General features: G+C 44.5%; 1 protein-coding gene and 1 long non-coding RNA gene across 2 annotated transcripts; one reads left to right on the top strand and one right to left on the bottom strand.

Annotated features, from left to right (window-relative positions):
• Window positions 1-621: 621 nt before the first annotated feature.
• Window positions 622-9,182, bottom strand: RMP24 (ribonuclease MRP subunit p24). The gene is made up of 5 exons (XM_073332682.2): window positions 8,874-9,182; window positions 8,348-8,370; window positions 7,262-7,461; window positions 2,126-2,322; window positions 622-1,588 (listed from the first exon to the last, which is right to left on the bottom strand). The coding sequence occupies exons 1-5, from the start codon at window positions 8,951-8,953 to the stop codon at window positions 1,432-1,434; spliced, it is 657 nt and encodes a 218-aa protein (XP_073188783.2). The 5' UTR covers window positions 8,954-9,182; the 3' UTR covers window positions 622-1,431.
• Window positions 9,037-12,187, top strand: LOC140907230 (uncharacterized). The gene is made up of 3 exons (XR_012157415.2): window positions 9,037-9,704; window positions 10,320-10,390; window positions 10,792-12,187. It is a non-coding gene; the product is annotated as an uncharacterized LOC140907230 (long non-coding RNA).
• The last annotated feature ends 2,471 nt before the right edge of the window (window positions 12,188-14,658 follow it).

Below are 14,658 nucleotides of genomic sequence, written 5' to 3'. Positions count from 1 at the left end.
TGATAGATTGTGACTTTTTCATTGATACCTTACCTAACATACTTTGTATAAAATTTGTTGCAATTGTCTAACAGTGGCAATATTAATTATATAAATAGTCACGTTTCAATCCTACACACAGCATGCAAAAGTACCACATACCTTATGAAAAAAAATTAAAATTATTTACAGTTAAGATTTTACAACACAAACCCTTTTAAAATACTGCTTTACAATATACATTTTTCTCCCCAACAAAACTAAAGAATTAGTAAAGGCATCAGAGGACAAGCCATAAAGTGACCCATGTAAATAAATACAGAGCCCTACAGAGAGGAAAAACAGCACAATGCATTGTAAAAGCATAGTTACCAGAAAAATTGTTAAAAATTGACCCTACATATGTTTTAGTTAAGCCTAAAGTGAAGGAAGGGCTTTCCAAATCACTTCTACTATGTATTTCAGTCACATTACCCATTTCCAGAAGATTCATATGAATATTACATACTTATCAGCCCTTATGAGATTAAAACTAAGATTTGCAAGAAGCTCTGCCTTCCCTGAAATGTTTTTTTTTTAAATATACCAACTTGTATTTGTTGGAAACTGGTTTTTAATTGGATAAGAATAAGCCAGATGCACTTCAAGGGGCAAGTGGAATCATTTTATTTGTCGCTTTACTGGTGCCAAAACAAGAATGAGGACTGGAACAGAAAGGAATAAACTTTATATAACTTACAGAAAGAGAAATTTTTGGTTGTAAAGCTATTTGTATGTAAAAACAAATAATTTTCTTTCCACATGGAAAACTGGAGCCATCAACTTCAGAAATTTCAGAATAAGACCTACTTCTGAATAGCGTTAAGCAGGAATGTTTCAGAATTACTTTGTCAGTTCATTAAGATGACCGCACAGATTTCCTTTGGAAATCAGTTTTAGTCACAGATCTGCAGTCACAAAGAAAGTCCTGAGTAAAACTCACAAACAAACCCATAGCATTTACAGCACAGATCTGGAAAGAATTAGAGATCAGCAGATCCTCTGCAAGTTCTACTGTGGTACAGGATCCTATTTTAAAAACCATTACACTGATTGCTACAGTGCAAGCCAATCTGGTCCAAGAACAGCTTTTGGCTTTTAATTCCTGAGCCACTAAAGATTGTGATACAAGTTCAGGCTTCCAAGACATGGCTTATTACCTTATTATTCCAGCAATATCCTCTGGTAGGCAATCCATCTAAAAGTACAGAGACTGTTTCGAAACAATGTATTTAAATCTCCCCTACATGCTGAAGGCCTTAACACAGCCAGAAATTAACCCGTATTAACAAAAATTGTTTCTAAGTTTATAAAACAATTAATAAAGCAGCCACTAATTTAGTTCATTTACTGGCCCAATTTTAGCCACTACTATTGTAACCATTATCATGACTATTGTAATTATTCAGTATTTCAAAGTGAAGACAAGAAGTTTTTCAGGTCCATCTTCTTCTGGCTCTTTTGTTTTTCTTCAAGATTAAGCAACCGTTTTAGCTGAGTAAAGTGAAATTTAGTGTTTTTGGGAGTCTTGGACAAAGAACTGGATGGTGACTGTCCAGCCATGCATGTTCTGAAAAGCAAAACAAAACAAAAATCCAATAAATCTCTTATTAAAAAGAGGCTGGAGGAATAATGTAATTTTATGGTCTGCATTTGAAAATGGTTCTGTACATAAAATTCAGGTGCACAATTACTTAACTACAAACATAACTTATACATTGCGTGTAAAAGTGGGCTGTGAGAAACACAACTACCCAAATATGTATGCAAGTACTGAGTTTGTGCACACAATTACACACATGCTTAGAAAATAAAAACCCTACATGGTATCTCACACTAAAGGCCGAAGTTTATTTTTTTAAAAACACCTAGAAGTAATATTTTTTACCCCTAGTCACTCTTTTTATTAGACTCTTTGGACTCCTGCAATTAAAAAACAAACCCAAACAACAACTGATCTTCCATTTCAGATCCTTGATAAAAGATAAAATATTAATTATCAGAGCGATTACTAAACTACTTGTCTGAACTCCCTTTCCTGACTTCTAGTACTGTGCCCTTATTCACTGAAGTATGTTGCCTCTTTAGGTAAAATGGAAATAGGCACCTGGAAGTTGATGCTGGACTCTTGCTTTTAGATCCAGATTTACTGTGGTTTAAGGGTGTCGTTTTGTTTGCAGATATCTGAGTCTTTGGGTCTGGTCTACTCTTCGGAGTACCAGAACAGCTTGTTGCTGTTGCCAAAAAATCTCTTCTTTTACCACAATATCTTGTTGTTTTGTTGCATGTGTTGCAAGTAACCAGCTATGAAGAGAGGAAAGGAAATGTTAGCTCTTCTGTCAGTCTTTCTGCATTTTAAATGTATAAGGCATTGGTGACGAACACTTCTAGACTTATCTAAACTGCTCTTCAAAATTACAGAGAGTGAATCAAGCTGCTTAAATACTTTACTTGTGTGAAGCAGAGAGACATAAAAAGCAACATCAAATCCACATCTAGCTTTCTCTTTTAAACCACGTAAATCATCAAATTCCCAAGGGTGTGACTAGAAATGACTCCAATCCCCTGGAAACTAATTTCAGGGGACTTTTAATTCTGAATTGCAAACACATGGAGTGAAACACAAAAAACAACCTTGTCACCACAAAAAGACTAGACAACATTAAAAGTAGCTCTGACTGTATAATACTTTGAATGTACCCCAGTGGAATTCATGTTTCACCACAAACATACAAGAATCCAGAAAACAATCAAAATGTATTTTAAAATTTATCTTTTAATTTACACCTCTACGTAAATATACAACACTTTTTTGCAAAAACAACAAGGAGTCCTTGTGGCACCGATGAAGTAGGTTTTAGCGCACGAAAGCTTATGCCCAAATACATTTGTTAGTCTCTAAGGTGCAGCGGGGACTCCTCGTTGTTTTTGCTGATACAGACTAACATGGGTACCCCTCCAGAACACTTTTTTTGGTGAGTCTTCAGAGAAAATATTAAAAATCCCAAATCTGCAAAAATAAAAAGATGCACTACAGATAAAAAGAAACAAGGTAGCCCATTGGTATGGAGAGAAGGAATACCACACAGGGAGAGTGGGACTAGAGGGTATCTACTAAAGTTCAGTGGGGTCAAAAGGGGAAGCAGCTGAGTGGGCAAAACCATGTGTTAATAGAGAGACTGTCTGAGACACTGCTCCCATCACATAACATCTCTTACAAGTACACCAACTGCTGTCACAGAAAATAACAGGAAAGCTTTTAATTTATTTTAGCTCTTTTTAATGGATTCAGCTAGAAACAAGGAGAATTAAAACAATGTGACCTGCCAACTCTCCACAGAAGACCACCAGTGGTCCACAACCCAAAGTTTGGGAACCAATGGCTTTGGCAAAAGTCTCTTTAACAGCTGATCTTCCATTAACTGATGAACCATATCCGCAAAAACAACTAATTTACAGATGATGCCTCTAGGAGTTTTAGAACTCTGCAAAATAGAATAAGGCAATTTTATGCAATTGCAAAGTTAGCAGAATGCTTAAACCAAGATATAACATATCGCTAATGGTTAAGAAAGGTCTTGTAAACCTAGCCTGTCAGCTTGTTGGTTTAAGTCTCAGTCAATTTTGCTCCTATTGTGTCATTTTCTACAGAAGGAGCTTATATGGCTCTAAAATGGTAATTTTGGGAGCTGTCAGTTCCTGGTAGTATTTTAAGTATATAATACCAGAAACATTCCAAGCACAATCCAAGTAGGAAAGTGCACACCAAATCACAGTAAGTATGTAAGTCAATCTTGATCTTAACTCAGACAGATCTTAATGGGATGGTCAGTCTGTCTGAAACAGAGCAGACGGTATTACTATGTTTAAATCCCAATTCAAGAACATTGCATGGAGATTAGAATGGACCACAAACTATAAACTCACATTTATATGGATGCCTGCTATATTCTGAGAATCTGTCCAGCTAACAAACAAATGTATATTTTTGTTTAAAAACCTGTTACAGCTCTGCAGGTCACAGTGTACATCAATATTTGGTTCTTTTGGGGATTTTTTTTTTTTTTTTTTTTTAAGACATAAGCAGTACATTCACACCTGGCCAACTACTCCTTAGTACAGAGGTGGGCAAACTACGGCCTGCAGGACCGTCCTGCCTGGGGACGGTAGTGGCGGCGCGCGTGGCAGCGAAGGGGGTTGGGTAGGGAGTCCCCGGGGGGCAGTCAGGAGCAGGGGGCAGTGGTTCTGGGGTGGTGGGGTCAGGGAACAGGGAGGGGTTGGATAGGGGGTGGGGGGCCTGTCGGGGGTGGGGATGTGGACAGGGGTCAGGGTGGACAGGGAGCAGGGGGGCTGGTTGGGGGTGGAGTCCCGGGGGGCGGTTAGGGGACAAGATGTGGGGGGGGTTGGAGGTTCTGAGGGGGGCAGTCAGTGGGTGGGAAGTGGGTGGGGCTGGATGGGGTGGGGGCCAGGAGGTTTGGGGGGCACAGCCTTTCCTACCCGGACCTCCATACCATTTCACACCCTGAAGTGGCTTTCGGGCCAAAAAGTTTGTCCACCCCTGCCTTAGTATCATTACTTAAGTTTGTTTGGGCAAGACCACAAAGTGTTGGATCCACCCACGTTATTGAAATAGGAAGAGAGACACTGAATATCTGCTGTCTAAAATGACAGCTTTTCAAATCCATCCTAAATATTTGTGATATCACACCAATGAATAATAAAAGCAAAACTTCCAGGTTCACAGTGGTTTGTGAGCCCTTCAAATGGAAACTAAAATTTTGAGGGGAGGGAATTTGCTTCATTTTGTTAGTTTTGTACTGTGTCTATCTGAAGTGCCTATAGCCTTGACATAGAAGTGATCCTAGTTAATGATTATGATACTTCCTCAACCCAATCTTGTGTTGTTGGTGCTTCAGATTTCTATTGTTGCAAATTCTGGCACAGGAAATTATAATCAGTAGTTTCCTCATTTCTTAGAAAGCTGTTCAATCTGCCAGCAGGACACGCTCTGAAGAGTCAATGTTGGGCCTAGAATCATAGAATATCAGGGTTGGAAGGGACCCCAGGAGGTCATCTAGTCTAACCCCCTGCTCAAAGCAGGGCCAATCTGCAATTTTTGCCCCAGATCCCTAAATGGCCCCCTCAAGGACTGAACTCACAACCCTGGGTTTAGCAGGCCAATGCTCAAACCACTGAGCTATCCCTCCGCCCCCAGTGGGGTGTTGTCTTCATTTATTAAGACATCTGTCTATATAATTGTTTTAATAGATTTGTATGTCTCTATAGCACTACATTAAAGTTATATATAGTTATTTTCTACATGACAGCTTCAGAACCTGAAAACTTCTTCATTTTGATCATTCTGGAATACAATGAAGCTCATGCAGTAAAGTGAAATGTGTTAGCACTGTTTACTATATTTTGTGTTAACAAGTGTCTTCCCTTGCCCCTTAATGACTATTTTCATTATTTTAATGAAGTTACTTTGGATTTACACATTGGTGTAAATGAGAGCAAAAATCGAGCCCAGAAAGCATTCTGAGACCTCCCATAATGCACACTGGTTTGCAGCACTGGGTAAAGTGCCTTTTATTGGTGATAAAACACTGTGCTCTGGGGCAGAAATGTATATTTTAACCCTGTAGATAGGGGAAGTCAGTAATTCATTTTTCATTCTTGCTGGATCATTTCCACTTTCTAATCAGCAAATAAGAAGTCACTGGCTATTAAGTATTGAATATTAAACACTGGTCAGGAAAGTCTCACACAAAATTGCCACCCAACCCAATTTTCCCTAAGATTGTTTGAGCTTCCTCTGGGAGACATCAGAGCCTGCTCAGGCAGTTCACACTCAATTTGAAAAATGCTGATAAAGAAACAAACCAAACCAACAAAAATTGTTTCATTGTCGGACATGTGAGATTACATGTCACTATGGATATCCTCGCCCTCAAAATATAAGCAACTGGGTCAGTGTTAATGTGTGACTAAGCACTTTGTGTGTGCATGAACTTCTGATCTCTTCCAGAAATAATTTACTCTCATTTAGGTACACAGCTTCACAACAGACTTCTAAATGGGAGACTGGTGACAAGTGTTTCCTCCAGGCATAGCTGTCCTTGAAATCTTCAGGCCTCCATGAGTATGTCTATGCAGCATTTTGCAGCCCACAGGAGCAAGCATCCCAATCCGGGTTAACAGCAGAGTTTTCACTAGTACTCTAAAAATAGCTGTCTAGACAGAGCTTTGAAGTGTGGCTCAGAGTATGAAACACCCCGCACTCCCTAGGTTTCGGTGTCTAAGCCACAACTTCAAAGCCTTGTCTATACAGCTATTTTCAGAGCACTAGCATGAGCCCCGCTACCTAAGTCTATCAACCTGGGCTGATAGGCTCACTCCCACAGGCTCCAAAACACTGTGAAGACAAACCTCAAATGGCTAAAGAAAAGAAGTAAGCCAATAAGAGTTAATGTTCCGACAGCAACCTTAACTAGGATTATGTTACGTGTTGTATGCTTTATCATAGACATTTTATGACAAACAGTAACATTCAGCTTATACACTTTAAAAAAAATGTCCATCACAGCCAAACTAGTGTAACTGCTGGAATCTTAACTTTTAACAGGACTTTCAGCTTTGATTTCCTCATTTTTAAAAAAAGGAGGGAAAACCTACCTCTACTTAATGATGTTAGGATTTACCTGACCCCAATTAGGCTTTGCAGGTCATAACACTCTTGAGTGAAGAGGGTGGGAAAAGAAAAGTATCCATCTTTGCTGCTGCTAGTTTGGCTAGAGACACTTCTGCAAAACTGCACAAATAGACTAGCAGTACAGTTTACACCAAGAATGTTCACAACAAAAAGTTATCTTCACAATAAAAAGATAAATGGCTTGTTTTTTAGATTAAATCTTAGAATGTGCAGATTGTGGCTTCTGTACATTTTTGCAGCCATGTGTTTGGAGGTTTGGGGATTTTTCCACCTGCCATTTTCTCATCTCGATATTAAAGTCAGGTTTTTTGTTTTAAAATTCCTTGTGTGTGTATTTGAATAGAAGTTACCGTAACAGGAAAGTTACGTAGAGAAAGTTACGTTCGGATGAAATAATCGTATGGATTGCAAACTCAATTTCTAAAGAGAAAAGCTTCCTATCTTCTTTTATTCCCTCTCTCTTTGAGGGAAATTAAGGCTCCAGGGAATGAACAAACTCAGTTATCGTATTAATTGGAATCGCAATCTTACCCGAACACTTCTTGAGTCCTTATACTTTTTCAAAAGCTTTGTCTGTTTCAAATTCAGTTTTTGGTTCTTTGCCTCCCGATTAAGAAGTTTCTGTATCCGTGGAATCAGTTTCATCTTGGGTTTGAGACGTACTCTGTGGTTATCAGGAACCAGAAACTGGAAACAGTAAGGGCATATCCTTTCTCTGTCGGTTTTGTTATCTACAGATGAATAAAGTAAAACCCTAAATGAACTTCTCTCTGTAAGTATTTTTAGAGGTGAACATATAAAAGGCATATATTACAGCTATTAAGCCACTAATTTATAGCATACTGTAAATTGTGCATTGATAAGGGCAGGGCAACCTTTTCTCTAGCATTTTAAAAATCTTATTTGGGTACAAGTACTTTCTTCAAATTGTTCTGTTAGAGGTGTTTCTATGTCAGCACTAGATACAGGATTAGTTTGAGTCTGCATTTCATACTCAACAAAAACTCAAGAGGAAGCCGAATGCCAAAATGTTAAAAAAATAATCATGTTGTATTGTGTGTAGAGTTACATATAGTAATGTGCTGTCCAAAAGGTAATTGTACCAGCAAAATACGTCCACCTTTCTTCAAAAATCTTACATTATGAGAAACATATTCCTGCAAGGAACTCTATGAGGCACACTCCTGTATCAACATAAAACCCTGCTGAAGTCAAAGGTGGTCTGCCCTTGCTAAGCTTCTTCCAAGACTGAGATTTAATTAAAAATACAATAGTGTTAGAATCGAAACAGGCTAATGAAAGGCCAAATTCAGGCTTGACGTGAATGGATGCAACATGGAGAGATGGTCCCACATCTGCCTCACTACATCCCATTCCAGGTAACATTACATCAGACATAAGTGGTAGCCACAGAAAATTCTACCAAAAGAAAAACATTTCCTAATTCCCTCTGGTGAAGAATTTCCCTCTGTTATCCCACGTTTTCGAAAGTGGAGAAGAACTGAACATGTTTTAAAAGTCACATCACGTGTTCTGGGCAGTTCAAAAGCTGTGAATTGAGCTTGCCTGTCTGTCTCCAATTTAAAGAACCAAAACCACTGAATTATTTATACTTGCCTTTTTCAGAATGAAGCGTCCACCTGGGGGAGGAAAAAGGACGGGGTTACTGACCAAGTTACAAGTCACTGCGCTGGGGCAGCAGGAGGCACTGGTTCCAGACCGAGCCACAGCCCCTGTCCCGGATCCTGCCCTGTGTACGGGCTGTCCTCTCTAAGGAAGTGTTGTGGAGAGAAGGGGGGGGGGGGGGCAGCAGCACAGACAGACACACAGCGGGCTGTGGGGGTGGACAGCGATCAGCCTGGCGCAGGGCACCGCACAGCACCTCGGCCCAAATGCGCGGGGCTCACCCAGCCACGCACGGCCCGGGCCCCTGGGCAGGGGAGGCGTCAAGAAACCGGGGCCACGTGGTGGATGAACACGAGGGGGCGGGGCCACGACTCTACAGAAGATTTAACAGAACGTTCTCAGAGCACCTCCCCCCCCCCAGAAGGAGATGTGGCTGTTATTACGTCACAAATCAGAATACTGGAGATCTTGTTCTCCCTCCCTCCCTGGAAAGGGGGACCGCGCGCCAGGCTCTTACATCAGGAATCGGGCCTGAGCCGGGCACGTGCCCATCAGCGCCCGAGCCGCCCCTTCCAGGAACCGCCGGCGCCTGGACATCCCCGCGAGAGCGAGAGGCGCGCGCACACCCCGCGGCGGCCGGCCCGGTGCCGCCGCCTTTCCTTCCGGTGGGAAAGCGCGGGGGCAAGGTCCTGGCGGAAACGGCAGCCGCGGCACCAACGTTCCGGCCTCCCCGCGGGCCGGCGGGAGGGAGAGAGAGCCGGTCGGGCCGGGTCGCTGCCGGGCTTGGCCCCTCCCCCCGCCTTGCCGCGGGGCGCCGCCACAAACCGCTTCCTGGGGCAGGCGCGGGCGGGGCAGGGGCTTCGTGGGCCCGTAAAGCCGGGCGGGGGCGGGGCCGAGCTGCCCCGGCGCGTCTCGCGGGAAGAAGGCCCCGAATGGACTCGCCTGAGCACAGACCCCGGGGGCCGGGACCCCCCCCCGCCCGGCGCGGCCGGTTCCTGGGGCCCCGCATCGGCCCCCGCGCGCCAGGTGCCCCTTGAGCCGCCCCCCCCCCCGGGACCTGTCAGCCCGGGGCCCGCTTTGCACCGCGCAGCTCTGGCCTTGGAAGCAGGGTTGCGGCCGGTCAGATGCGGGTGCCGGTGCAGGATTAATTGCCGTGAACACCAGCTGCAGTGAGGCTGAGGAAAGAGCCACCTGGCCCCAAAACGGTGCTAGTTAACTTAGCCATATTGCAATGAGAGGCCGAAACGTGGTGCTTTCGGGGAGCCTTACCACAGTGCCTTGCTGCATCCCAGTGTCGACAGGGTCTGCTTGTCCTTTCCAGAAAGGAGGCGGATTTTGGCAAGGAAATGTGAGAATGAAGCAAAAACACATTTTAAACATCATTTAGTGTTTTTAACGATAAACAGTCATCTAGTATAAACAGTAAACATTTATATTTTTAGTTGCTTTCCCTAATAAGCATGTTTAAACCTGTGAGTAACATCCCCCATGAAGCAGAGAAAGGCCAAAAAAAAAAAAAAAAAGTCTCTGCCAATCTGACCCTGGGCAAAATTCTTTTCCAATCCCAAATATGGTGTTCAGTTAAACACTGAGCATGTGGGCAAGACCTGCCAGCCAGACACCTGGGACAGAATTCCTTATAGTAATTCAGAGCCCTCCCCATCTAGTGTCCCATCACCAGTCATTGGAGATATTTCTTGCTAGCAGTTGCAGATCAACTACATGTTGTTAGGTAAGGTTCTGTGGCCTGCAATGTGCAGGAGGTCAGACTGGATGATTGTGATGGTCCCTTCTGACTTTAAAGTTTGAGTCTCTGTCCTGGAGCCATCTGGAGCAGTGAAAATCCCTAGTATGGACACTTACTGTCTGAGCAGAATATTTCTGGGTAGCACAGAGTTCTCAGTCATGGAAACAGGATTCTGTTGTTCTTACAATTCTTTTTCCCATTGCTGCTGTCCTCTAGGATGCTGATTCTGGGGCTCCTGGTTAGTAACTACAGACCATAGCTGGTGCTCCTTTTGATCTGCATAGTCGGTGAGCTTCCAAACTAAGTGGTTGTAATGTCTCATCCATCTGTTGTTTCTTGTCTTATACTCAGGGTATGTCTACACTACAAAATTAGGTCAATTTTATAGAAGTTGATTTTTAGAAATTGATTTTATACAGTCGTTTGTGTATGTCCCCACTAAGTGCATTAAATCCTCAATACCGTGGCTAGCATCGACTTACGGAGCGGTGCACTGTGGATAGCTATCCCACAGTTCCCACAGTCTCCGCTGCTCATTGGAATTCTGGATTAAGCTCCCAATGCCTGATAGGGCAAAAACATTGTCGAGGGTGGTTTTGGGTACATGTCATCAGTCGCCCCTCCTTCCCTCTGTGAAAGCAATGGCAGACAATCACTTTGTGTCTTTTTTCCTGGGTTACCCGTGCAGATGCCATACCACAGCAAGCATGGAACCCGCTCAGCTCACCACTGCTGTTTTGAGCATTGTAAACACCTTGCATATTATCCTGGAGTATGTGCATAACTGGGCTAAGAGACGCCAGCACAAGGATGATTGTGATGAGAACATGGACACAGACATTCCTGAAAGCATGGGATGTGGCAATTGGGACATCATGGTGGCAGTGGGGCTGGTTGATACAGTGGAACGCCGATTCTGGGCCCAGCAAACAAGCACAGATTGGTGGGACCACATAGCGTTGCAGGTATGGGATGATTCACAGTGGCTGTGAAACTTTCGCATGCGTAAAGCCACTTTCCTTGAACTTTGTGAGTTGCTTTCCTCTGCCCTGAAGCGCAGGAATACCAAGATGACAGCTGCTCTGGCCGTTGAGATGCGAGTGGTGATAGCCCTGTGGAAGCTTGCAATGCCTGACTGCTAACGGTCAGTTGGGAATCAATTTGGAGTGGGCAAGTCTACTGTGGGGACTGCTGTGATCCAAGTAGCCAATGTAATCGTTGACGTTCTGCTATTAAGGGTAGTGACTCTGGGAAATGTGCTGGTCATACTGGATGGCTTTGCTGCAATGGGATTCCCTAACTGCGGTGGGGTGATAGACAGACCACATATCCCTATCTTGGCACCGGTAGGTAAACCACAAGGGGTACTTCTCAATGGTGTTGCAAGCACTGGTGGATCACAAGGGACATTTCACCGACATCAATGTGGGATGGCCTGAAAAGGTGCATGACGCTCCCATCTTTAGGAACTCAGGGCTGCTCGAGCAGTTGCAAGAAGGGACTTACTTCCCAGACCAGAAAATTACTGTTGGGGATGTTGAAATGCCAATAGTTATCCTTGGGGATCCAGCCTACCCCTTGCTCCCATGGCTTATGAAGCCGTACACAGGCAGCCAGGACAGTAGTAAGGAACAGTTCAACTATAGGCTGAGCAAGTGCAGAATGGTGGTAGAACGTGCCTTTGGACATTTAAAAGCTCGCTGGTGCTGTTTGCTGACTAGGTTAGACCTCAGCGCAACCAACATTCCCATTGTTATTGCTGCTTGCGATATGTGTGCTCCGTAATATCTGTGAGAGTAAGGGGGAGACGTTTATGGCGGGGTGGGAGGTTGAGGCAAATTGCCTGTCGGCCGATTTTGAGCAGCCAGACACCAGGGCAATTAGAAGAGCACATCTAGGCGCGCTGCGCATCAGAGAGGCTTTGAAAACCAGTTTCATGACTGGCCAGGCCACGGTGTGACAGCTGTGTGTGTGTTCTTGCTGCAAACCCACCCCCTTGGTTGATTTTAATTCCCTGTAAGCCAACCACCCTCCCTCCTTCGATCACAGCTGGCAAAGGAAATACAGTGGCTATTGTTCTGAAACCATGCATTTTTTCTTTATTAATTACAAAAAAAAGTGAGATAACTGACAAGGTACCCCGGGTGGGGTGGGGTGCGGGAGGAGGGAAGGACAAGGCCACATTGCTTATTGTAGCCACACTACAAATCAAAACTTCGAATGACAACCTTCTGTTGCTTGGTCCATCCTCTGGAGTGGAGTGGCTGGGTGCCCGGAGGGGCCCCCCTCCACATTCTTGGGCATCTGGGTGAGGAGGATATGAAACTTGGGGAGGAGTGCAGGCGGTTAGACAACGGATGCAGTGGACGTCTCTGCTCTTGTTGGATTTCCTGCAGCTCCAATAGATGCTTCATCATGTCCGTTTGCTCCCCCATTAGCCTCAGCATTGCCTGCTGCCTCTGCTCTTCATGCTCACTTAATGCTTTCCTGGACTCTGCCACTGAATGCCTCCGTGCATTAAGCTGTGCCCTATCAGTGCGGGAGGACTGCATGAGCTCGGAAAACATGTCATCGCAGGTGTGTTTTTTTCACCTTCTAATCTGCGATAACCTCAGGGACGGAGATGATAGGAGGAGCATAGAAACATTTGCACCTGGGAGGACATAAAAAGAGAGTGTAAAATTTAAGATGATACATTTCTGAGAACAAAAGACAGACTCTTTCACAGTGAATCAAGCAATTCACAGCACATGTGGTTTAGGTAGAAGGTTGCATTTTGCCTTTTATATTGAGCGCCTGCCGGTATGGTGACACATCACACATGGCTGGACAACAGAATTCCGGTTCCAGGCAGCCATGGTAAGCCTTTTGGTACATGGGGTTGGCTTCTTCTGCCTTCATAACATGGGAATGGTTTCAAACTGCACCGCCATCCTTTCCCATAGCAAGCAATGCCAGTCGGGTTTCACTGGAGGGGCTGCGGTTTTTGGGTGGATGTGCAGCACACACCTCCCGCCACACCACCGCGTGGCTATTCTCTGGGATGATCCCTTTTAGCCAAGCGCAAACAACCCAGCACGAATGGGGTCCTTTTACTGTTTCCTTACAAAAATTCCCCTATTTCAATCAGATGACCATGAATGATATCACTCTCCTGAGGCTAACACAGAAAGATATAGACCGAATGTTGCTTGAATGCAACCAAAACCCAGGACCAGTCGCTGCCATGCTTTGTGCTGCAGTGATTCCAGACTACTTGCTACTGGCTTGGCGTGGTAAAGTGTGCTACCGTGGAGGACGAAATAAAGCGGCCCTCCCCAGAAACCTTCTGCAAAGGCTTTCAGAGTACCTCCAAGAGAACTTCATGAAGATGTCCCTGGAGGATTCCCGCTCCATCCCCAGACATGTTAATAGACTTTTCCAGTAGCTGTACTGGCCGCGAAGGCATCCCAAGTCTTCAGGGCAATCAAACATTAAACACTATTGCTTTTAAACCCTGTACTCTAGTTACAAATGTGCACTCCGGCTTCAGGGTCGGGGATCCCGCCTTGGGAGGGTATTGGCTCCAGGGTGATGAAAAGGTCCTGGCTGCCAGGGAGAACGGATTCACTGCTTGCCTGCTGCGCATTCTCCTCCTCCTCCTCTTCCTCATCCACAAAATCCTCCTCCCTGCTGCATGAGACTCCCCCCTTGCAGGTGGTGGGATAGTGATAGGGTCCCCCCCCCTAGAATGCCATGCAGCTGATCACAGAAGTGGTATGTACGGGGCTCTGACCCAGAGCGACCGTTTTCCTCCTTTGTCTTTTGGTAGGCTTGCCTGAGCTCCTTAACTTTCACGCGGCACTGCTGTGTGTGCCTGTTGTAGCCTCTCTCCACCATGCCCTGTGCAATTTTGGCATAGATATTAGCATTTCTTCTTTTTGATCGGAATTTAGCTTGCACAGGTTCTTCTCCCCATATAGCAATCAGATCCAGTGTCTCCCTTTCGGTCCATGCTGGAGCTCGTTTGTGATTCTGGGGGGACTGCATGGTCACCTGTGCTGCTGAGCTCGCCATGCTGACCAAACAGGAAAAGAAATTCAAAATTTCCCGGGGCTTTTCCTGTGTACGTGGCTAGTGCATCGGAGTTCAAAATGCTGTCCAGAGCAGTCACATTGGACCACTCTGGGATAGCTCCTGGCGGCTAATACCATCGAACTGCGTCTGCACTACCCCAAATTCGACCCAGCAAGGTCGATTTTAGCACTACTCCCCTCACTGGGGAGGAGTACAGAAGTCGATTTTAAGAGTTCTTTAGGTCGACGGAACGGGGTTGGTTGTGTAGATGCGTTCATTTTAAAATTGACCTAACCCCGGCTAAATTTGACCTAACCTCATAATGTAGACCAGGGGTTCAGATTATAAACTCTTTGAGGCAGGGGCTGTCTTTTTGTTCTGTATTTGTGCAACACTTCATACAATGGGATCCTGCTCCTTGACTGGGACTCCTAGGTCTTATGGTAATACAAATAATAAATGATAATAATTCTCCAGTAGCTTTCTTAATCTCAGTCTC

This window comes from Lepidochelys kempii, chromosome 2 (assembly GCF_965140285.1).
Source record: "Lepidochelys kempii isolate rLepKem1 chromosome 2, rLepKem1.hap1, whole genome shotgun sequence".
In the NCBI taxonomy this organism is placed as follows: domain Eukaryota; kingdom Metazoa; phylum Chordata; order Testudines; family Cheloniidae; genus Lepidochelys; species Lepidochelys kempii.
This window is presented reverse-complemented; position numbering and strand designations above follow the sequence as displayed.